The sequence below is a fragment of the Lycium ferocissimum genome, chromosome 10, assembly GCF_029784015.1.
Source record: "Lycium ferocissimum isolate CSIRO_LF1 chromosome 10, AGI_CSIRO_Lferr_CH_V1, whole genome shotgun sequence".
NCBI classification, from domain to species: domain Eukaryota; kingdom Viridiplantae; phylum Streptophyta; class Magnoliopsida; order Solanales; family Solanaceae; genus Lycium; species Lycium ferocissimum.
In genome coordinates, this window is record NC_081351.1 from 32373439 (window position 1) to 32397994 (window position 24556).

Consider the following 24556-nt stretch of genomic DNA (forward strand, 5'->3'; position numbering starts at 1 on the left):
TCCTTAACCTACGGTGGCAAACGTAGTTTCAGGCTGTCTGAGCCCTCTCGGTAATCTATACAACTCCCAAAAGCATGAACATGATACAGTTGACTAAGAAGCCGATGATTTTCGTGAAATAACTTGTAATCATGATTTCACAAAATAACTTGTAACATGATTTCATGAAATATCTTGTAACATGGTTTCATGAGATAACTTGTAGGCATGTTCTGAAATGATATAAAATAAACGTGGTTTCATATCAAATAGCTTGTAAAACATGGGTTTTGAACAATATAGTTACATAATATACTTGCATGAAAACGTGTAAAGAATGTGGAATGTTTTCTTGAAAATAGCATGATAATATATAACTTGCATGTAGGAATCCATAGAATGAAAAGTATGGGTTTTCATGGATTACGGACAGATTTTCAATAATCATAATGATGTATCAAGAGCACAATGAAGAATTTATAACAATTTAATACATAATATATCATAGGGCATGGACCTAGGGTTATCATGAGCATGGTTAAAAACTCTAGTTTTCGTAAAGCTTCATACTTTATGGAAGAAGGAGCGTGCGGAAGAACAATGGTGTTCCCACATGTAGATAGCAACCCTACATACCTTAATCGCTCCAAAACTTGAATTAAAGACTTGAACTTTGAAGAAGAACTCCAAAAGCTAGAATCTTGATCTTTATTGTGTTTTCTTGAAAACCCTAGATTAGGAATGGTGAATTCTTGATTAGTAATCATGGGTACATGTTAGAATTAACTTGGAATGACTTAGAACGGCTTACCTTAGAGTATCTTGAGTTTGGGAGAGAAGAATTTCGTCTTTAGGGTTTGGGAGAATGAAAAATAGGAGCAAAATAAGACCATACCCATTCTAAATGAGTTTTTTGCCAAAAACGGGCAATGTACGTCCTAGGATATACGGCCCGTACTTGAAAGGACGTCCAATACTCCTTGGGCGTACATTGGGTGAAATTTCCAGTGAAGATTAGCTCTGCCACCCTTCAGTAATGGCTATAACTCTTTGTACAGATGTCCGTTTGATCTCCACAATATACCATTAGAAAGGTATTTCAATTATCTACAACTTTCAAGAAGGAAGTTTTCTCAAATTACTAAGGAAAATTCTCGAAAACTGGCCATGAATGAAGATTCAGCTCTGCCACCTTCAGTAAAATGCCATAACTCTTTATACGAATGTCCGTTTGATCTTCACAATATACCGTTGGAAAGGTATTTTAATTATCTACAACTTTCAAGAAGGAAGTTTTCTCAAATTACTAACGCACATTCTGTAAATCTGACCATGAATGAAAATTGTCTCAGATTTAGACGGATTTAGAAGGCCTTAAGGATTTCACCTTTTGGTTTGACTTCAAAACGACTATCTATCGCCCGAAATCATCCCGAAGGGATTCATATAACTAACATGTCATTATAATACCAATATTACCCATTAGGACCTAACTCGAACTTATGGGATGTTACCGATATGGTTTCGTATGAGAGTACGAGGTGTTACAAAAGTGGACATGAGATCTGACGTAGCGCTGACAACTCGGTGAGGTGGACACCACATGGCATGCCACCTCACCACCCTAACCCATTTACCCCTCTTTTCCCCTTCTTCTTTCATCACTATCAGCTCTTCCCCCTTCACAACCTTTGCCACCAATAGCACCACTACACCACCATCTCCACCTTTTCATAGTGTGTCCAAAATATGTCAATTGCAATTGTCTGAAATCCGAGACTCCGAGTATCATTTTTTTGCCGGATTGCCCTTCAAACGGACTGGTCTTTAATATTTGCCCTCGTATATTTGGTCTCTAATTGCCCTGCTTATTTAATGAAAGTATATCTATTTCTAAGGCATAATTTCTGTATATCTGTTTCGTAAGGCATAATTTCTGTAACATTTTTATCTTCAGAAACTGGGGTTTTGCCTCGCTCGAATTTGATAGGAACTAAGTGATGCAGTATAAGTTTTGTAGTGTTTTTCATATTATGTTGAGTGTTGAAAGTTTTGCCTTGTCCGACATAATTTGTGTGGACGTTATGATACATATGCCGAAACTAAACGTAAATTAGTCATTTTTCAAAGTATGTTGAGTGTTTAAAGTTTTATCTTATCCGGCATAATTTGTGTGTATATTAGATACATATACAGATGTTAAACTAAACTATGCCTTGCAAAATCTAAATATGCCGTGCAAAAAATGTTGGGCAAAATTAATAATCAAAATTTGAGAGACAAAAATTAAAGACCACCCCGAAATAGGTTTAGGGACATTTAATGCAAATGACCCTTCGAGTATTTACCTCAGGAATTTCAAGTTGTCCTTCCGCTCGCATAGGGCTGGTGAAGAAATGGGCCTATTTCAAATCATAGTCCGATCGTTTTTTTGCGCGGGTTGCCCTTCTTTTGAGGTGGTCTTTAATTTTTGGCCCTCAAATTGGTGGTCTTTAATTTTTGGCCTTCACCTAATACCCCGAGGTTTTGGACTCGAATCCCAGCTCAGTTAAAAAAAAAAAAAAAAAAAAAGGTAATTTCGCAAGGCAGAGGTTTGGATTCGAAGGCAACATTCAAAATTCTGTCTTAAGGCAGAGTTTTGCCCAAAACTCTACCTTAAATAGAGTTTGCTAAGGCAGAGTTTGCATGCAGAACTCTATCTTAAGGCATAGTTTGCAGGCAAACTTTGCCCCCAACAGGCATAATTTGCCCGCAAACTTTACCTTAAGGGAGAGTTTTGCAGGCAAACTACGCGCCGATGGGACAGAGTTTGTAGGCAACCTCTACCTAGCTATTTTTTTTTTTTTAAATTTTTGCCTGAGCAGGGGTTCAAACCCAGAACCCTAAGGTTTTAAGTGAAGGGCAAAAGTTAAATACTTTCATTTTGATGGGCAAAAATTAAAGACCACCCCAAAATAAGGGCATTACTGTGAATTGCCCTAGTCCGATTAAATTGAGTTATTTGCACTTTTGGCCCTATTTTGTGCCAGTCTTTAATTTTTCTCTCATGACAAACAAATTTTTTGCGAAAGAACTTATGCTAAGGGCATAAGTTTGATTGCTAAAGGGCAAAAATTAAAGACTAATCCATTTGAAGGAACAATCGTGCAATTTCTTCGATTAAATTCACTGTTGAAGCAAATAAAGCACATGTGAGTTCCAAAATACTGTTATACTTCTACTACATTTTAAGTGAAATATCTTCTTCAATATGTAAAATACCCCAAATAATCAAAGAAAATAGCTAAGATGTAGTTAATACTCCAATGCATATATATGATCAAAAGTATGATTAAAGACAGAGACTAATATGTAGTTACATCATAATTTATTGTAGTAAAACTCCCCCATCCATTGATCTGAATGGAAGTGATAAAAATTGGGTTTGATGGATTCGGTGTTTTCTTTTTTTCTTAAGGGGAAGTGCTCAAATATTCTATACTGATGTCACTGTTTAAGTTTATGTTCTTAAGTCAGTAAATTTTTACATGCTTACCCATTTCGGAACAACTCCAAATATCCAGCGTTTGAAGTTAATTTAGATGAAGCCTAACTTTAGAAAAATTCATATCATTTTTTCTGAACTTCAACCATGCCATTTTTACCTGATTGCCTGAAGTTATTATGCATATATAATTGAAGTTCACCCAGTTTTACTTGAATTTCATGCAAAAATGTCTGAACTCCAGCTATTTGAAACGTTAGGCTAGATAAAATCTAACTTCAAACACCACATATAGAAAAAATTAAGAAAGTGAATAGAAATTAAATAATAGTGTCCAAATATGATACTCGGGAATTTTTTACCTTAAAGATGTTTTTCACTTTTTCAGCTCGAATTCAGAATTAGCAGGCCAAAATGTGAACAAATGTAATCTTATTGTCTAAATAAAGAAGGGAAAAGGACACAAATGGCCATTTTTTAGCATTGACCTTTGGCATTGTATTCATTAATTTTTTCGTTTTTAGCCTTTTCAAAATAATTTCATTTTGTAGCCTTTTTTCAACTAATTCGAGCATATGTATATAACCTGTATCATTGTTGTATGTGTATCACTATTGTATCTGTATATACAAAAAATGTATTATACGTATAGAAATTGTATATTATCGTATAGAATATGTATCCCTAAAGTATATGTATAGAAAAAATGTCATTGTTGTATAATTTGTGTATAATAATATAATTAGAAATTGTATCATTGGTGCATAATTTCTGTTTAATAAATGAATACTTACTAATTATACACATATTATACGTGTTTTGAGATATTTCTTGAAGGCTCAATCAATGTATGCTTACTAATTATACACATATTATACATATTTTTGGACACTTTTTGAAAGCTCAATATGATTTTTTTTTTCGTGGATCTTCAGTGGCGACTTTTCGATCTTTTGGGGCGACTTTAGTCCCCACAAATATTCCTATTCTATTTGTTGGGAGCCTTTTAGAATACTGTTTGATCTTAATACTACATTTTATTTTTTTTTTTTTTTTTTTTTGTAGTGAATAATCAAAGAAAATAGCTAAGATTGATAATACTTTGGGCGATGCATATATATTAAGCCCAAACATGGGACGAACAAATTTACATTGGGTTTTTGACATATATATACATTGATCTGAATGGAGAAATATTTAGATGTGATTCGATAGTTTTATATTTACAAAACATAACATTACAAATCCTATACAAATGTGCTTTATATTTTTTAAATTATTTTTTTAAAAATATATTTTTAAAAATTATTTTTTATTTTTAAAAAAATCATTTTTTAAAAAAATATTTTTTAAATTTTTTTAAATGAAGCCTAATTTTTTTAAATTAATATTTTTTTTTGCTCAAAAACTTATGTATGAAAGTCATATGAAATGTGTATATCTCGCTCAATACTTAAAAAGTTTGCTCAAAATTTAGTGTATGAAAACGGTATGAAAAATGTATGAAATATGTATATCTCGTTCAAGGATTAAAAAATTAACTCAAAATTGTGTGTATGAAAACAATATGAAATTTGTATCTTGCTCATATATAGAAAATTTAAGAACATTTCCGTGTATAAAGTTCATGTTATGTAAAATTAATACAACTACAATAACATTGTATACAACTTTGATACAATATTCAAGACTTAAAATAATCGCTCAAATTTTTGTGTATGAAATGTGTATATCTTGCTCAAGGCTTAAAAAGTTCGCTCAAATTTTATGTATGAAGAACGTATGAAATGTGTATACCTTGATCAAGGCTTAAACATTACGCTCGAAATTTTATGCGTGAAAATAGTATGAAATGTGTATATCTCCTCGAACTAATTAGAATTTCATTCACATTTTTTGTATATAAAGTTCATATTAGGTTTAAAAAATTAATACAACTACAATAACATTGTAACAATTTTCATACAATATTCAAGGCTTAAAGTTTTTGTAAAATTTTGTATATGAAAATTATATTAAAAATTTATCACACATACATATTTCATACATTTTTCATACAACTTTCATACACAATTTGAGGTAATTTTTTAAGCCTTTGAGCCAAAAAAAAAAAAAAAAAAAAAAAATTAAAAAAATATATATAAAAATTATTTTTAAAAAAATAAAAATATTTTTTTTAAAAAAAATATTTTTTTATAAAAAATATATATATTTTCCGGAAAAAAAATAAAAAAAAAACGAAAAATATATGAAAATCCGTTTTAGAGGCGTTTCGTAATATATCGTTATGTTTTGTAAATAAAAGAAAAGCGTAACGTTTCGTAAATATTTATAAGCAGCGTCCATATATATACGTAGTTTTAAAAATTTCTGATTTCCCAAGAAAGAAAAGGAGGAAAACCAAGTAAATGGGCTGGATGGGCCAAATTCAAAAGCCCACGAAAGGCCTGGAGCAGTCACTTCAGGCATCTACATCCATGTTCCAAATTCCAAATCACCGAGCTATAGCAGTAAGCAGTGAAGATGACGTTTGCTACGGAAAAATACATCTAAATTGTGACGTCTCCCTTCGTAAATATCTCTTTCCTCAAACACATGGTGTTTGTTTTCTCCGTTTCGCAAAGATGATCTCTATTACCTCCTCCGAGCTTAACTACCTCGTTTTCCGCTACCTTCAAGAATCAGGTCTTTTTTCTATGTGTATTTTTAGGGTTCAATTACTAATTGTTACTCGCTATTTATGTTTGAGAAATTCATCTTTTGTTTCGATTTTCAACTTCCTGTTTTACTAGGTTTATAGGTTTTGGTTATGATATACACCGTTTGCTTTGTTTTATTCATCAACGCTTATGTAACACTCTCTTTTATAGCTTATGGAAAGTTAATTTGAACAATTTTCGGAGCAATCCCACAACATACCCCACTGTAATCCCACAAGCGGGGTCTGGGAGGATAGGATGTACCCAGACCTTAACCCTACCTACCTTTGTGAGGGGTAGAGAGGCTGTTTCCGATAGACAGTGATGGACCCAGGATTTAAGGGTCGTGTGTGCAACTAAAAGATAACTGCATTTAATATTATCATTACCAAAATTGAAATGCTGAGCAATAGGTTCGAACACCGGTCTCCTGCCGCCCAAGCCTTTAGATTCCGCCTCGAAACCAAAGCACCCAGCTGTCTTTTTGGTTTCCAGGGTGCTTTTTTAACATTTATAACCAAATTTCATATATTTCTTGTATAACTATACCTAATCTATGTCAGGTTTAACGGGTGCTGAAGCACCACTAAGTTGCACATAGGTTCCCCCCTGCCGATAGGCACTCGGCTTCAAAGAGATGTAAGCAATGTAGGATTGTAAGAAAAATAATTAATTGTCGCGGTTACTAAAAATAGTTTTCTCAAACTACTTGTCGTTTTAGAAGTTCAAGCCATAATTATTTTTTCTGCATATTACCCTTAGAAGAATTTTGTCATTAATGGAATTGACACATAGTAGAGTAAACATTTAGTAGAGAGAGATTATACCTTAGACATAAATAAGGGTAAAGTAGGTCTAATATCCCTCCCAATTAATATTTTTTAAGGAGTGTGTAAAACAAAAAAGCGACAAATAATTGAGATGGAGAGAGTAGTAATACTCCTTGAAGATTAAGAAACTACGTGATAACTAAATAAAATTACATAAAAAAGAAGAGGCGGCGGCTTCCACGCACAGTGCGACCACGCCGACTAACCTTATACCCTTATCCTCGTTGTCCATACTTTCCAATCTAAGGTCATGTCCTAAGTCAGCTGAAGCTGTGCCATGTCCTGTCTAATCACTTCCTTCCGGTTCTTCTTCGGCCTACCTCTACCTCTTCCAACTCTTGCCATAGCCAACCTTTCACACCTGCTCACTGGCACATCCTTGCGCCTCCTGTTCATATGCCCGAGCCATCTCAGTCTTGCTTTCCTCATCCGCCACGTAGGTCACTCCCTCCTTGCCCCGTTTAACTTTATTCCTAATCATATCTCTCCTAGTATGCCCACACATCCATCTAAGCATCCTCATTCTGCTACCTCCTCACTCCTCACTCCTCACTGGAGTAATTTATATTTTTCGTGTTAAATTTTGGATATTGTGAAGATATAGGAAAAGTACTGTCGGTTGCAATTATCCCTGCTTGGCAGACAAATACATCTTAAAAATGTTAGTTAAACATACGTCTTAAAAACGTTTAAGATATTTTAAGACAGAGCCATAGAGGCAGGGCGGATCTAGGGACCTTTGCCAGAAAATTACATTGTATATATACTGCATAATGAACCCCCTTGACATAATTGTGAAGCTTGGCTCAGTGGTTAAGGGGGTTCAACTTATCTTTAAGGTCGCAGGTTCGAGTCTTGCTCACTGCCGATTGTTCTCCTTTTTAAGCTTTCCCCAGCTTGCATGCATAAGGTATGGCCCACGATTTCTTTCCCAGCATTGGTGATTTAAGGCCCACAATTTCCTTCCCAGCCTTGTATCTATTACGGCCCATGATTACTTTCTCATGTGAAAAATCCAACTTAAATGATTTCAAGATCCTTTTGTCCCAAGATATGAACATAATGGTAGTTCCTAAAATAAGTTGAAGAAGATCGTTATCCTTTTTTTTTTTCCCCTTGAATTTTGCATTTCGTAGGAGAAATAAACTACAAATGGCCAGCCCAAGTATATAGTTTCTTGTTTTTACATTGTAGATCTCTTATAAAAAGATATTTATATTAATACCATAATTTTTGGATTATTTCCATAGTAGCAGACTTTACAATTAATATACCATATTTAAACAAAATACTATCACTTTTGTTCGTATATTCTTTACCTTTTCCTAATAATTAGGGATTACATTAAGATTCTTATTGTTTTGTTCCTCTTTCTCTCTCATTCATAAATTTTATCAGTCTCTTTCCCCTTCAAGAACTTTGGCGATTTTCAAAGATAATATATGATTGAAATTTGAAGGGGCACTAATTCGGAAAAAAAAGAGAGATTAAAATGAAGTAAAACACTGCAAAGTGAACGAAATAAAAAAGCGCAAGTAATTTTAAGAAGAGCGGGATGGAGCAGGGCAAAAGTAGAAAGAGATGTTAAATGGCGGCATGACAAGGCGAGTTAAAATTTAGCGGGTTAAGGTTAGTTTGACCCACCCCGTCCCGCCCGACCCGAATCGCACCCTTTATCATGTTGTAATCTTCGTGTGTTACTTCTTTATATTTTGAACCCCCTTGGTAAAAATCCTGTCTCCGCCACTGCACAGAGGGAGTAATTTCTACTTTTGAAACAGCGCCAAGAAGGTTGACTAACTTCGAGAAGGCTCTGAATGTAACCTGAAGTTTTCAAGCTCTAATACCTGAAATCTGCTAAAGTTGTGTTTTCATGCTTGTGACCAGCTATGGAGCTTCCTGTTGTCTTCCATTTATGTTTTGGTCCTTGGTTGTGATGTTGATTCTAAGATTGTAAGTTTGTGGTTATTCGTCTGCAATAATGGAGTCTGTACCAGGTAGAGATTAGAGCACCAATTGTTGCTAAGCAATCGGTCGGCAAAGTAAATGCTTTGAAAAGGAAGTGAATGTTATTCTTTATAAATAACAATCCTCAGAGTCTTTGTTATGAATTCCTCTGAGAAATAGAAAGAAGCTGTTTAATTAAGGCAAGTTTTGAACCTTGCACGCTCAAATTCTTCTTTCTGTTATTAAAGGGAGAAACGGGGAAAAGAGACAGCGTTTATAGGGCTTCAAGCAAAGGATAGTATTATTTGTAATCCTGTGCCATTTTAAATTGCTTTGGCATGTAATAGATCATGTTCGTTGGATTAAGGCAAACTCAATGTTAGCTATCAATTAATGATTGTTTCGTACACTTCCTATATTAATGGATTGCAGTAGACCGGAATTTTCACCAGAAAATGTGTTTAAAAAGGATATAATCTGACCTAGCGCAAAGTTTCTGATTTATCCAATGTGAATTAGTGTAGAACCACATAATATCAGTTAGTTAGGGATGGTTATTTTAACTAGTTAAAGCTCTTACATGTGCATGTTGTGATTTTCATTTAGACGCAAAATAGTTGCTGGGTAGTAGTATTGTATCGGTTCGGTTAATCTAGAGATATGCCGTCATTGTCTTGGGCCTCTTCTCTTACTTCTCCTTTATCCATGACTTCTGTGGTTCTTCAGTTTTTTCTGATATGATTAAATTAAGTTTCAGAACATCCATTTCTATTAACTTTGTTGCTATAATAGACATATTTGGTAAAATGAACCCTTAGGGCTGGGTCTCTTAGGTGATTATGTTTGTATCTTCTGTCTATTTATTGATTTCAGTCCAAGCTCTCTTAATATTAATGTTTTCATAGTCTTTCACCACTCTTGGTTGTGTAGTTTGTCATCTTGAGTCTCCGGTTTTTCTGACTTCTTTACAGGGTTCACGCATGCAGCATTTGCTTTAGGATATGAGGCAGGGATCAATAAGAGCACAATAGATGGAAATTTAGTTCCTCCTGGTGCTCTGGTTACCTTTATACAGAAGGGAATTCAATATCTTGAATTGGAAGCAAATTTGAGCAATGTAAGTGCAAAATTTGTGATGCTTTGATGTTTGTGTCCTGACTTGTAGGGGTGGCAAATGGGCTGTTTGGGCTAAAGTTGGGTGGGTCAAGATGGGTTGGATCAATAGATGGGTTAATGCCCAACCCTACCCAAAGCTTGCTTGGGCTAAGATGGGTTGGGTCAAGATGGACTAAATGATGGGTCATAACCCAATCAGCCCAACTCAACCCACTTTTAAAACGTTTTGTGAAACTAAAATTATTGATATCCTTTGATTGCAAATATTTTCTGGCTCGTGCTTTTCCAAATAAACGGCGTTTTGAAAATCAAATCTAAATACTTTTTGGAAATAGAAAAATTAAAAAAAAAAATTAAATTAAAAAAATAAATAATATTAACAAAAGATTACAAAAAAAAAAAAAAAAAAAAAAAAAAATTAAAAAATGTAAAAAAAATAAAAAATAATTTAAAAATTAAATAATGATTAAAAAAAGTTAATCATGTTTTGTAGCTTTTATACTTTTGAATGGAGAGCAATTGATGGGTTAGTTTGGGCTCATTTGATGGGACTGTATGGGCTGATGATTTGGCGCAAATCAGCCCATCTTCAAAATCACTCTAGCCCAAACCCATTAAAGCTTGGGCGGGTCGGGCGGGGTCAAATGCGTTTGGGCTAGTTTTGCCACGCCTAGTCCTGAGTTCAAGGTCTTTTTAGAACTTCCAACTGACTGATAATAAATAAGGCATGCAGGATGACGATATGGACGAGGACTTCCAGTTTTTACAACCCATTGATCTTATCACCAAGGATGTATATGAGCTACAGAAAATAATAAAAGAAAAAAAGGAAAAGCTTCGGAAAGATAAACCTAGGGGAAAGGACAAGGATAACAATGACCATGAGAGGGAGCATGAACGGGAACCTGCTATAGAACCTGCTAGGGAGCCTGTTAAAGAAAGAGAGAAGGAAAAACAACAAAAGGAAAAAGAGCGAGATCGAGAAAGAGAAAGGATTGAGAAAGATAAGGAGAGAGAAAAAAATAAGGAGAAAGAAAAACCACGTGAGGATCTTATGGACATGAGACCCAATGGAGATAAAGAGATTGTTAGACATGAGGAGAATGGAAAGGCTGGAGGTATTATATTTCTATATCTTCTTGCTTGCAAATCTTTACAAACTTTACTGCTAGACATCCTGGAACATACATGCATCTGATACGTTTGGTCTGAACTTTATTAATCGTGTTAATGCATAAAATTTCTACTCATCTGACTTTTTGGAGTTGCAAAATAGATCCAGAGCCCATGGAGATTTGCACAAGCTCAGCCTCCTTGCCATGTGAAATCCTAAGTTCTGATTTACTGGTTTTGGAAGGCCATACATCTGAGGTACGATTAGATACTATCTACAACTCCTCAACTCAGTATCAATCTCATTTAATGATTTGATAAACTTTGTTGATATCAGCATGACAATATTTGTTGTTCTTAAACTTATGGCAGGTTTTTGCATGTGCCTGGAGTCCAGATGGTTCACTTCTTGCATCTGGGTTAGCACATTAGTATTTCTTTTGATGCTGCTCTTATATAGGAATCAAGTGATATTTCTTTTTTATTCTCCTGTCTCCATTTTGCGAGTTTTAGCACTTTGGAGATGATCATTGTTCTTTTTCAAGACCTAATATCTAATTAATCTCATAAATCCCTTCGAAACCACTTACCCTCTCTGGACTACTTTAGACTTTATCGAGTATTGACATTTGTGTGTTAGATGCATTTACCTGGTTCATACATCAAACCTTTAATAGTGGGGTTTTGTATTGTTAGACAACCTTTTTTTGTATTGCTAATAATCTTGTTAGAGGACTTATATTGGTGGTGGTGGTGTTGTTGCGTTGTTAGTTGTTACTATTTTTGTTTTGTATATATTTTACTTAGTCCTCACTTTTGGTTTTATTTGGTATTATGATGACATGAATTGAGCTTAAATAGAGAAGTGAGGATTTATATTGCCAACCCCAACTTGTTTGGGATTGAGGCGTAGTAGTTGTTGTGTACATCAAATGTTTACTATAAAGGAGGATGTATTATTTACGGGGAGGTGGGTAACCTTCTGTAGTTATATTATTTAACTAGTAAACACCACACCGTGGGGAAAAGGCATACAGTAGAGACATTCTAAGAGGATTTTGTCCAAGAGTAGAAACATAAGCCCCAGAAGTAATCAGGTCCTATATATGTGACAGGGTAAGGGCTTGTTGGTCTTATCAAATCAGCAAGTCTTACTATTAAGGAGGGGGAAATAAATAATAAATCGCTATCGTGTATATGCCTATAGAGGAGTGTGTCATACTTAGATGGTTGGAGATATTTGTGAGGACAACAATTTGTATTCTTAAAGCAAGCCTGCTTTTCAGCATGTCACTTATCAACATTTGAAGGCTTTGCTTTAAATTGTACCTTAAATTAGTTCATTGAAGGAAGTATCTTTGCATTGAGAATTTTGCTATGATATTACTTCGTGTGATTAGTACCTCCTTCAGATTTCTTGACCACAATAGATCTCTTCTTGTGGCTCAAGTTCTCTACTCTTGTCACTAGAATGGTACTATTGGCTTGTTTGTTCGCAGTTAATAATATTGACATCTAAGGTAATTATTCATTTAAAATTGAGACTGTACTGCACCTAAATCTTGAACAATATGACTTACTAATAACCAAAATCTTGAATGTCATTACTGTGTGGTACATTTCTCGCTACACTTCTTGAGTTCAGTGTTCTAAATTGTAAAATCTTTTGCACAGGGTATGCTACATCTAAAGTTCAAGACCAGCCTTAAATTATTCTTAGTATTTTACTTTTTTTAGCTAATCATACGAAATCCTTAATTCAGGTCTGGAGATTCTACCGCTAGGATTTGGAGAATTGGGGATGGTCCTTGTAATTCCCATATGCAAAATGGGCCAGTAAATGTCATGGTATTAAAGCATTTTAAAGGTCGAACAAATGAGAAAAGCAAGGATGTCACTACACTTGAGTGGAATGTAAGCTTTTTGTAGATTGTTACTGGCTATCCTTTTTATTTGTCTTTTCTACTTTCTGTATTTATGACTTTTCTTGTGTAGGGCGAGGGAAACCTACTTGCAACAGGTTCTTATGATGGCCAAGCAAGAATTTGGAACCGAGATGGTAAGCAATCTTCTTTTAACATTGTCTTGCTGTTGAACAACGGGGTGCGATAAAATGCAAAAGTAAAGTTGGTCCTGACAATATTGAGTTTTATGAGACACCATTGAGTGGTAGGAGATATAGTTCCCTATTTTTTTATGCCTTTTTTAAATATCATTGAGGGAGTGAGTAGATCATTTTATTATTATAGCATCAAGAGGTTGCTGCTTTACAGCATCTGCAAACAACAACTACGCCTCAGTCCCAAACAAGTTGGGGTCAGCTATATAATTCTCACTTCTTAGCTGTACTACAATAGACACGACAACTTATAGAGTGAAAGTGAAAGCTCTAAACCTTTCTGGAATTGCTAGCATTTTCCTGTGACGGACCGGTCTTCCTAAAATCACTCTGCTATTGTAGTAAACATCAGTGCAATTCATCCCTCATTTCTCCTTTTCTTATTCAACTTCCCTTTCTAGAGCGATGCACTATCAGAATCCTCGTGTCCAGCTATTAAGAAGGCCTGCGATTTTTTCCCCTGAAGGACCATGATGGTCACAGATTTTGTTCTAAAAAGCATGTGAGAGAACTGATTTATTATTGACCAATCTTCATAGAATTGTTAACATCTACCACCTTGAAAGGATAGTTGTAAATATATACTAGCTACAGCAGCTGCCTGACTTATGCTACTCATAAAGGGTAGCCTCCTGCTCATTAGTTTTCAGCCTTGAGAGAGTTGTGAACCACGTCTAAGACCAAAAAGATAATCTGCATCAGGAGGTTTCTTCACTCCAATGAAAGTATAGTTGAAAAAGTATACTACCTATAGCATCTTCCCAACTTAGCCCTAGGGTGTGTTTCAACAGCAAAGATTGTATAACACAAGATGTGTTGTAGGCGCACGTCATGAGGTCGAATTCTATTGGTTATTAAGTCTGATATACAAGAGGAGAAACCAGATGGGCAAACCTATTATCCACCAAATTTTGAAACTGGTATCAGTAGATTTCATGATTATAACCCAAATCATAATCTCACTTACTTCCCTTTCCACAGTTGGAAAAAGTATCCTTCTTGATATAGACTATTCTTAGTCATGTTTTGGTCAATTTCAGAATATGTTGAAATTATCAGACTGGTTTGTTTCATTCAAAAGTTTAATGTGTTGAAATTATCAGACTGGTTTGTTTCATTCAAAAGTTTAATATGTTGAAATTATCAGACTGGTTTGTTTCATTCAAAAGTTTAACTTCTGTTAAAAGTCTTTCCTTGCTTACTGTGTGGGGTACCTGTCTCATCTTATGGCACTGAGTGTCTTCTGCTGATAATGATTGATCTTACGAGTCACTTCATATCCAGGGGAACTGGTAAATACTCTAATCAAACATAAAGGGCCAATCTTCTCTTTGAAGTGGAATAAGAAAGGTGATTATCTCCTTAGTGGTAGTGTAGACAAAACTGCAATTGTGTGGGATGTAAAGTCAGGCGAATGGAAGCAGCAATTTGAATTTCATACAGGTGCTTTTCCTTGTTCTGTTTTACTATTGTCCTAATTTCTAAACTTTTCCGCCATGATACAGTTTGGTTTCTCTTCCTTGTCTAATCATTTATATATTATTGTATTCCAGCTCCAACTCTTGATGTTGATTGGCGAAACAACAATTCCTTTGCGACCTGCTCCACTGATAACATGATTTATGTTTGTAAAGTTGGAGAGAGTCGGCCTGTCAAAACTTTCTCTGGGCATCAGGTTATATTCCAGTACTTTTTTTTCGGGGGGTGGAAAATTTGTTCAATATTTTGTTACTGTTGCCAGTAAGTATTTTATTGGTGCTGGTGTACTGTGCACCTTTGCGAGGGGAGATGAGAGGATGAGAAGGGCATAAAAGAGTCGGCCTGTCAATATTTTTTTTGTTTCTTTTTTTCGGTACCAGTTTCTCAAAAAATGTTCCATACAAAAGCCTAATTGTGAACATTATCCTAAGATATGTGTACCACTATTGCCTTGGTTGAGTTACCTGATTATTAAGATGCAACCTGTATTTATGGTATCTTTATATGTCTTTGTTGCATGTGATGTTTTAATTGTAGCTACACATATGGTATAATGAGGTGATAGGCAAAAGAATCTTGTGACCCCTTTCTTTGGCCATGAAAAAGAATTGGTTAGGCTGTGCGAAGATTTCTCAGGCAAATGCATTATCGTGCAACTGTGCACTTCTCAGACAATCATTTCCTTACCTTCTATTTGTAGTTTCATCTTATGAGTTGTGGTTCTATTATTTTGTGTTCTAGACCATACATACTATTTTTGCGAATTTAAGTCCCATTCAACTGCAAACTTTTAGCATGCTAGATTGTAAGAAACACCAATTTTTAGGACTCTTTTTGTGAGCGCTGTTTAAAGGTTTTATCTTGTGATTGCAGAGTGAAGTCAATGCAATCAAGTGGGACCCTTTTGGATCCTTGTTGGCGTCATGCTCTGATGACACCACAGCTAAGGTAATTGCTAATGTACTCTTTCGTTAAATTAATAGCAGGAGAAGTGTTTCCCTCCCAGGTCTCAGAAAAGCGGTGACTATGGCATTCTTTTTACCTGGTCTGCAATAATTGCACTCGTATAGTTATCCAAATTCTGAATTTAGTCGTTACAGATTAGCTGATACAAATGTCTCTAATTGTTTTTCCTTTTGATAATTCAGCTGATCATTGTTTTATTTCTCTCTTGGGAGTCCTGATTGATATCTTTTATTCATGTAACTTATTCAAATAGTTGAACGTGACGTCTTGCATCTGTAATGGATACATACTAACTAGGTCTTGCAAAGATTTTGATAAGTTTACTTTCTAATAATCAGTAAGCTCTCCCTTAACCTCATAGAAAACTACGTCTTAGTCCCACACTAGCGGGGTTCACTATATCCACTTTTGCTCTATCTTGGGCTTGTTTCATTTCACTATGCAAAAATTTGTCCTTTTAGGACAGATTAGTTCTCTCAAGCTAGGGATTCTCTACATTTCACACCAGTCCCTATGCTGTCAGTAAGCTCTCCCTTAACCTCATAGAAAACTCCGTCTCAGTCCCACACTAGTGGGGTTCACTATATCCACTTTGCTCTATCTTGGGCTTGTTTCATTTCACTATGCAAAAATTTGTCCTTTTAGGACAAATTAGTTCTCTCAAGCTAGGGATTATCTACATTTCACACCAGTCCCTATGCTGTCGGACACCTTTAACATTTCATGAAAAGAAGAAGTTGTCATGTTTAACCTCTTCAATTAAAAAAAATGCTTTTCGGCCTAGATTCCTGAATACTAAATCAGTAATCCCAAGCCAGTTCAAACACGTTCCAGAACTCCAGTTCCTGCTTTATATAAATAGATTTTAGTGTAAGAAGAGATTGCATGGAAGTTGATTCACATCTTCACTTTAAGATAGGATTTCAAATTTGTTGATTTTTGAATCAATGTTGATTGATGCTGTGTAAAATTGGTGGATTACTCTTATCCCCTGTGCAGATATGGAGCGTGAAACAAGATGCCTGCTTGCATGATTTCAGAGAACATTCCAAGGTGCAGAATACATATACAAATAGGAATTTGAATATGTTGGTTCTCTTTTCCTGATTTTGTTTGATTCACGTAATCAGATCACGCATCAGTTATTACGGTATTCATTTTTTTAGGAGATCTACACCATCAGATGGAGTCCAACTGGCCCTGGTACAAGCAACCCAAATCAACAGTTGTTGCTGGCGAGGTAAATATGCTACAAAGATCAGCCCTCAGGGGTTTCTCGCTTATCAAAACCTATTGCCACAGATCTTACTTTGCATGACCTACTGTTTCTACCACAATTGTTTATCACTTGGTAATCTCGAGGTCTCCTTCCTATAAGATCTCGTCCCATGATTGTATTATAATTTTTGGGTTAAGGGATGACAGTTCTCTATATTACGTAGTTTCTGGTGATCTATAGAAAACTAACAAAGCTATTATCGTTTTAAACTTGTTTTCCTGCTTGTGTCGTGTTCTTGCTGATACATGCAGTTTTGCCACTTCAAGCTTGTTTTCTTTTCAGTGATTCATGGTGAAGATGGCAAGTTAATTATCCAAACTATTAAACCAATTAACTCGTCTTATCTTCGAGATAGCCTTCAAATTGAGTCCAATCCTACTCTTATTTTCCTGCAGATTAAAAGTAGTTATTTAGTATTGGAGTGAAGCCAAGGGTCTTTCGGAAACAGCCCCCCTATCTTCCGAGATAGGGGTAAGGTCTGCGTACACTTTACCCTCCCCAGACCCCCACATTGTGGGATTTCACTGGGTATGTTGTTGTTGTTGTTAGTATTGGAGTGAAATGGGCTAAGAATTAATAGGATGAATATAGTGGATTAAGATGGCCGAAATCAACTACTAGATTGGGATTGAAGCATACGTGGTTGATTCACTTATTTTTATTTTTTATTTTTTAAAACATGGGGAAGATGGCTTCCCGCAAACTCCTCACTACACTTGTTACATTTCATAGAGCTGCAATATCTCCAGAAATATATGATCTGCACATTAGGAGTTCTATTAATGGCCCCTACTCTTGCCTTATAAGTGTTGTCCCTGTGATTTGCCTATGTCCTCATATAGCTACCTGCATGTAGAATGTTGCGATGGATGTGTGGGCACACCAGGCGAGATAGGATTAGGAATGAAGATATCCGTGATAAGGTGGGAGTGGCATCAGTGGAGGACAAGATGCGGGAAGCGAGGCTGAGACGGTTTGGGCATGTGAGGAGAGACACAGATGTCCTAGTGCGGAGGTGTGAGAGGTTAGCTATGGATGGTTTCAGAAGAGTTAGAGGTAGGCCGAAGAAGTATTGGGGAGAGGTGCTTAGACAGGGACATGGCGCGAGCCTTACACTGGGGACATGACTTTAGATAGGAGGTTATGGAGGACTCAGATTAGGGTAGAAGGCTAGTAGGTAATCGCAGTTTTGATCTATAGTCTATTGTCCTTTGATTCTTGCTACTATATGTTGTTTCTTGTACTTCGATTATCTTATTTATCAGTGGTAGATACTGCTTCTTTTTCTCAGACTGCTCTATCATGACTTTTTCGCTTTCGTTAGTTTCATTTTCATTTTGCTTTGAACTGCTTGTGCTTATCTGACCTTTTTCTCGTCGTGTTTTCTCTTGATTCGAGGGTCTTTCGGAAACAGCCTCTCTATCTTCCGAGATAGGGGTAAGGTACGTACACTTTCTCCTCCCGCATCCCACATTGTGGGATTTCACTGGGTATGTTGTTGTTGTTCTATAGTTACCTGCATGTAACGTTGTCTATAAAATAGGTTAGGTTTGTCCGATTGGCTTCATGCTCTATATCCCCCTATGAGGAATAATCCGAGTATAAGACAATGAGTACCTTATTTTGTTGTTCTTCACTCTAATAATTTTTGTGCCTATTCTTTCCTCCAAACTTTTTATTTCTTGTGCAGTGCTTCTTTCCACCCAACTTTTTATTTCTTGTGCAGTGCCTCATTTGACTCCACAGTGAAGCTATGGGATGTTGAAATTGGCCGCCTCGTCCACAGCTTGAATGGCCATAGGTAATGGATATAATTCTTTATTATGATTTTTTGGTTTGACACAAACTCGTTTGACTTCACCCTTTTATGATTTTTTTGTTTTGCGTGGTGAACTATTGAATTCTTTTGATTATTTTTATAACTAAAATTGAATCATCATTATTATTGCTACAATTGGTTTACTATTATTTACTTTTAGGCGATGCCTTAAGGGATAGAGCGGAAAAGCAAGACAGTTTCTCTTGTGTCCATCTTTAAATATTTCTATTGTTCTTGTTATGTGAATGGGTTTGTGTTAGTATTTATTGAGGTCTCTTCCATTTTAAACCCAGGGATCCTGTCTACTCTGTCGCATTTAGCCCAAACAGTGAGTACTTGGCAACTGGGTCATTGGATAGATGCTTGAATATATGGTCTGTCAAAGACGCCAAGATCATAAAAACGTACAGTGGAAATGGTGGAATTTTTGAAGTGTGCTGGAACAAGGAAGGCAACAAGGTCGCAGCTTGTTTTGCAGACAATGTGGTCTGTGTCTTTGATGTTCGGATGTAGGGGTTGAGGAACAAACATGAAAAAGTTCATGTTGAAGATAGGCGAAATCCATGCACTTGTAACAAGCAATGCGTGAATTTGTGACAAATGTCTGCTTAGTCGCATGTAGAATTGTAGAACAATTGGTATTCAAATCGTATTTATAGCGTGTTGTAGATATGCCGGTAGGATCATGGCACTGACCTAGGTTTAGGTTTTGGGACAGCTGAAGCTGTATTTATACCATTGTACTGTGTTGAAGTGAGGAAGCTGAAGCGTGTACTGTCGTAACTGTATTTGTTGCCCAAATGCTGATATCGAGTTACATTAATTGTATTTTCTCCTCCAGTTTCAGGTTGATGTTCTACTGTTAATTCTCTGGGAGCGCGGGTTCACCTCCCTCTATTGCAAACCCAGTTTAACTATGAGTGAGCTAGAATAGTATACTGGCACTCAAACCACATGGTTGGCAAAGTACTAGACCTAGAGTTTCCATATTTCGACCTTGATGCAAAACGAGTACTCTAATAACATTTAGAATTTGGACAAATCACTTAAGGTTAAGCCTCATGAGTATGGAACAGATCCCTTTACATAATTATGCCGTAAAGTTCAATACATGGTTAGATTATTGCCATGTGTCGAAAAAAGAACTGACGGTTGAGATTCATCTGTTGATAGACTAAACAAAAATAGACATATTCTAGTCTTTAAGGAAAAAAGAGAAGCGAAGTAATGACATGAGCTTTCGCAGCATGTGTTACCCAACAGGTCCCCAATAACGGAAAGCTTCATTTTGTGGTCCCAAATCTTTGGGTCCACTAAGTTATGAGACGAAATAAATCTGACATAGTGTCAGATCTAGGAGATACAATATAAATTATTTCCTAGTAATATTACAGATTGTTCGTTTTATAAGAATTTTAATTTTTCTGCCAAATAAATACACCAAACAGTAAGCTATAGTAGAAAATTTTAAGCATTTTTTAAGAATCCCTCGTAATTTTTTAGTATGAATTTATCAAAGCATTAGCTAATTTATTTATGTAATAAAGAAAAAAACAAATGGGATACAATAATAAGCATCCGCATTGAATTAACGAATAAAATAGAGATATTATTAGCCAGTACAAGACAAAAATTGTCATCATTTTGTACCCATTACAAAAATCAAACTATATCACACATTTTCAAAAAAGTTGTTTCTTAATCTATTTGCACTGTAAAATGAATTTCAACCATCATTTGTTTCTTAGACAAATGGCAAGAATCCGGATGGTTTACTACTGGAGCGGATCCGCTTCCTCATAAGTCATGTGATATTGTCATTAATTAAGGAACAAGATACTCGTCGTCTTCAATGTGGAGGATTAAAAAATTCCATGAAAGGAAAGAGAGCTTCACAACTTTCAAAATGAAGGATCAACATCATGCAATTTCAAAAGATAAAAGGATAAAAAGTTGGACATTAACGACCGCTAACGTAAAAGGGTATCAAGTAACGACAATATCCAATTTCAAATTGAATGGTTACAAAATTTGAATCACAAAGATCCTCCCAAAAAAGCTGTAACGGTTAGACCTTTAATATAAGTAAGATCACCAGAATTCAGAAATCTTTAAGCCATTTTAGTTTAACTTAAATCATTAGTTGCCTGATGAACACATTCTCTATTTTAGAAAACAAAGCTGAAAAAGAGACTAGTAGTCGTACACGTATACAAGTACTTCGGTAAATGAACGCAATGATTTGATCCAACAATCTATTCTTTACTTCTGAAGCTACTAGGACTAGGTCACGTATAAAGTACTACCAAACATCATTTCCTGAATAAAAGACTAGGTCATGTTATTTACTAGGACTTTATACATGAGAGATTTGTATCTTTATCAAAAACAAATACTACCAAACATCATTTCCTGAATAAAAGACTTGTAAAGGAACCAATAACTTCAATTGTTCTAAGCCAAACATCTACAAATTCTTGACCAAGCTACAAAAAATCTGTCAACTTCCATCTTACTACCAGTTAGTAACTTCTTGCACCAGATTCCTTCTAGGACTGCAAAATCTACTAAAACAAAAACTAAAACTAATGTCCTCAGCATCCTTAAAGCCAGTTAGCCAGACATCCAGGTTAAGCAAAACCAAGAACATAGTCCATTTTTTCCAAGAATCTTTGGCACTTTCTAATCTATATGTCCAAGCAGAAGCTTAATCTCAAAAGAATGAAGCTGGTATTTCCACAGGAGAGGTCAACATTGACGCGCATTTGAACTGTAACAAGTAAATAACAGGTCAAGTTAGATAGCTGAATTAAACAAGCACCTACAACAAAATCACCAACAATTAACTTAGATTAATTTTATACCTTATGCTGCTTATATTTGTCCCTCACGGCAACTAAAGAACCTCCTCTTCTACTCAATTGCAAGTCGTGTAGGATAAGTACACATTCCTTCAAGTCCGATGCTTTATATCCCGAGTATTGTTTAAGAGCCAAACTCCAAGGATGTTCATTAGGTCGTAATGTAAACCTCGAAAGGTATATAACAGATGCAGCCACCAAAGAAGGTAAGAATTTCACACAGCTATAGTCCAACATACTTAACTCAGCTAGGTAATATCCCAAAAACTCCAACTGTAAATTGGGGCTTTTATAGTCTACTTGAGCAACCCCAGTAAATCTCCTGAGAAATGTTTTCACTGTGGGATTACCCATCTCAAATTTGAGTGATTTTAGCACATGAGCTTCCATTTTCACCACTTCTTCTTTAGTATATGTATTGTCCGTAATGTAACAAAAATCTTCAACATGTGGTGGACTAATCTCCTCATACTTCCTGTAAATTTCCATATAAGAATAAATTCATTAGCAAATCAACTAACCAAATTTCCAGGGAAAATTTTGGAATAATTACATTTTTGGATCGCTCAAAAGATTATTAGCCAACAAATGTGTAGGTTTGTATATTAAGTATAAATATACAAAAAAAAAAAAAAACATACTGTATACACAAAATATACATATAATATACATAATCAGTATATAGGTTTTGTGTATTTAGGCTAGCGTTCATAATTAATTTCACTCAACACACCAAAAACCATCTGAAGGTAAGATACTTACGCAGCAATGAGCATCGAGGAAACGCCTAAAAGTTGAAGCTTTTGCCTGCTGATTACATTCATTGATAAAAATCTGTCAAGGTAGGAGACAGTAAGATATAAGGTGTCTGAAAGTAGCTTGTATTCCTCTGAAACTTCAACCAGCCAATCCACCAATATCCCTCTCATATTTGCACTTACATCCTTCTGAACTGTCTCTAAGTAATCAGGCAAAGGTCTCCTCTTTTCTTCAATCTGAACACACATGACCAAATTTGTCAAAACCCAATAATGCTACAGTACTATAACACGAACACCCAACACCATTATAAACCTTAAACTCAGATTTAATAATTCCTAACAGTAAACACATGTCCAGTATCCAACCTTTAAACAAGTCCAATTGCAACTTAAGACATAACAAACTAAAAACAAGTTCTACTAGTTTGTCTTGGCTATATAAATCCTCACTATTATTTCATTTCATTTGAACCAATTACATTCAAATACAGTAAGAACATCAAGATCTTATATAATTTAGAGCAAAAAATAGAACAGCATGAAGCAAATTAAAGAGTTTTTTCATACTAGTAGTAGAAGAATAAAAGAACCTCCATTGTCACAATCCATTTTCCAATAATGCTATAACACTAAGCACAAACACCCAATAGACCTTAAACTCAGATTCAATAATTCATAACACTAACCACTTGAATTTCTAGTATGCTATCTTTAATTTAAACAAGTCCAATTGCAAAACAACATATAAGAAACCAAAATCAAGTTCTATTATAACCACAACAACTACTAAGGACCCATTTGGCCATGAAAATTGGTCACTTTTTTTTTTCTGGAATTTTCAATTTATTTCAAAATAAGTGTTTGGTTATAAAATTTAACAAATCCAAATTACATTGGATTCCAAATTTGGAAAAGTGCTCCAAACCTGGTTTCTGATTCCAGTTTCATAATTACAAATAAAGTGCTCTATTAAATCATTTTTCTAAAGTATAACCAAACACAATTCCATCTTCGACTCCAACTTCATAAATTCCAAATAAAGTGACAAATATTTGGAATCTATAGTCGAACACCTACTTAGTAACAATTGCAAAATAAGACATAAGAAACAAAAATCAAGTTCTATAAAGTCCAATATCCTTGACCAGTTAACTAACCATAACAACTACCGATTTCACCAGTAACATTCAAACACAATACACCACAAAGCAAATTAAATATTTTCTTGAATAGTAGAAGAATAATTAAAACTAACCTCCATTTTACGAAGATAATCGTAAATATCAGAAACATAAGCTTTACACATCTGAGGGTCATCATCATTTAAATTCACTTCCTCAACAGCCACAGCCCTTTTCACCTTCCTCTTAGATTGCTTCTTCACACCCACATTAGTTAAATTCTGAATCTCACCCAAAACAACTCTCTTCTTATTCGGCCTTTGTTGTTTTAAAGCCATTGCCTCTGCTGCCCTTTTTTTGGCTAATCTTGTAACTCTACCACTGTTGCAATTTTCTTTATTATCAGCCATTAATGATCTCTTCCTTTTACTCTTTCAAGAACAAAGACTAAAAGAGAATTCAAGAGCTTGGGAAATGACAGGTTATTATTATGGGTTTATATCAAAGTCTTGAATTTTTTCGAAAATATTTCACTTGAGGCGGGTACAGGCGTTTTTTTTTTTTTGTTTAATTGGGAAATGGGATTTGGAGGGGCGATTGAAAGAAAGAGCGAAGTGTATTTTTGAGTTTCAGAAATTTGGGGGGTCAAATGTTTTGAAATTCGAAGTTTAGTAAAATTTGGGTGATTTTCCCTCCAACATACGCTCCCGGCTTAAATAAATTCACGAGCAAAAGGTAGTTGTGGTATCACATTTACAGCTGTAATTGTTAGAGTAGTTTAGTTTTTTGGTCCCTAATGTATTGATAAATTTTAATTTGGTCCTTGTAATTATTTTCTGTTTTTATTATCACTTATTGTTTTCTTTGCATCTGTTATAGTATTACTTATTGTTTTTCTCCATTATTTTCAATATGGCCTCTTGGCCCTCTTCAATACTGTATTTCTTTTTTAAATCTGTGCTTTTAATTGCTTTACTTGATCC

At 35.2% G+C, this 24556-nt stretch overlaps 2 protein-coding genes across 4 annotated transcripts; one reads left to right on the top strand and one right to left on the bottom strand.

Annotated features, from left to right (window-relative positions):
* The first annotated feature begins 5947 nt into the window (after positions 1 to 5947).
* LOC132033433 (WD40 repeat-containing protein HOS15-like) lies at positions 5948 to 19682 on the top strand. 3 transcript variants are annotated; one of them, XM_059423404.1, is made up of 14 exons: positions 5948 to 6148; positions 9911 to 10056; positions 10789 to 11173; positions 11329 to 11426; positions 11541 to 11587; positions 12932 to 13082; positions 13164 to 13227; positions 14572 to 14730; positions 14841 to 14962; positions 15640 to 15714; positions 16732 to 16785; positions 16899 to 16972; positions 18738 to 18812; positions 19124 to 19682. In XM_059423404.1, the coding sequence occupies exons 1-14, from the start codon at positions 6088 to 6090 to the stop codon at positions 19341 to 19343; spliced, it is 1731 nt and encodes a 576-aa protein (XP_059279387.1). In that variant the 5' UTR covers positions 5948 to 6087; the 3' UTR covers positions 19344 to 19682. The 3 variants fall into 3 exon arrangements, with proteins under 3 accessions (XP_059279387.1, XP_059279388.1, XP_059279389.1); XM_059423405.1 differs by having other exon boundaries at positions 5949 to 6148; positions 11332 to 11426; XM_059423406.1 differs by lacking the exon at positions 5948 to 6148 and having other exon boundaries at positions 9917 to 10056; positions 10781 to 11173.
* A 1500-nt stretch (positions 19683 to 21182) lies between these two features.
* On the bottom strand, positions 21183 to 24143 carry LOC132035335 (putative cyclin-A3-1). Its single transcript, XM_059425599.1, has 4 exons — positions 23708 to 24143; positions 22454 to 22686; positions 21695 to 22166; positions 21183 to 21600 (listed from the first exon to the last, which is right to left on the bottom strand). Exons 1-4 carry the CDS (start codon positions 23981 to 23983, stop codon positions 21544 to 21546), a joined length of 1038 nt encoding a protein of 345 aa, XP_059281582.1. The 5' UTR covers positions 23984 to 24143; the 3' UTR covers positions 21183 to 21543.
* Positions 24144 to 24556: the final 413 nt, after the last annotated feature.

Bases quoted from the DNA above. Each gene is read 5' to 3' on its own strand.
- LOC132033433 (XM_059423404.1), top strand. From the start codon at position 6,088: ATGATCTCTATTACCTCCTCCGAGCTTAACTACCTCGTTTTCCGCTAC. The intron at 11,588-12,931 runs GTTAGCACATTA...TCCTTAATTCAG, and splicing joins GGTTCACTTCTTGCATCTGG to GTCTGGAGATTCTACCGCTA. The intron at 16,786-16,898 runs GTGCAGAATACA...TCATTTTTTTAG, and splicing joins ATTTCAGAGAACATTCCAAG to GAGATCTACACCATCAGATG.
- LOC132035335 (XM_059425599.1), bottom strand. From the start codon at position 23,983: ATGGCTGATAATAAAGAAAATTGCAACAGTGGTAGAGTTACAAGATTA. The intron at 22,167-22,453 runs GTAAGTATCTTA...GGAAATTTACAG, and splicing joins TCCTCGATGCTCATTGCTGC to GAAGTATGAGGAGATTAGTC. The intron at 21,601-21,694 runs GTATAAAATTAA...TACTTGTTACAG, and splicing joins ACAAATATAAGCAGCATAAG to TTCAAATGCGCGTCAATGTT.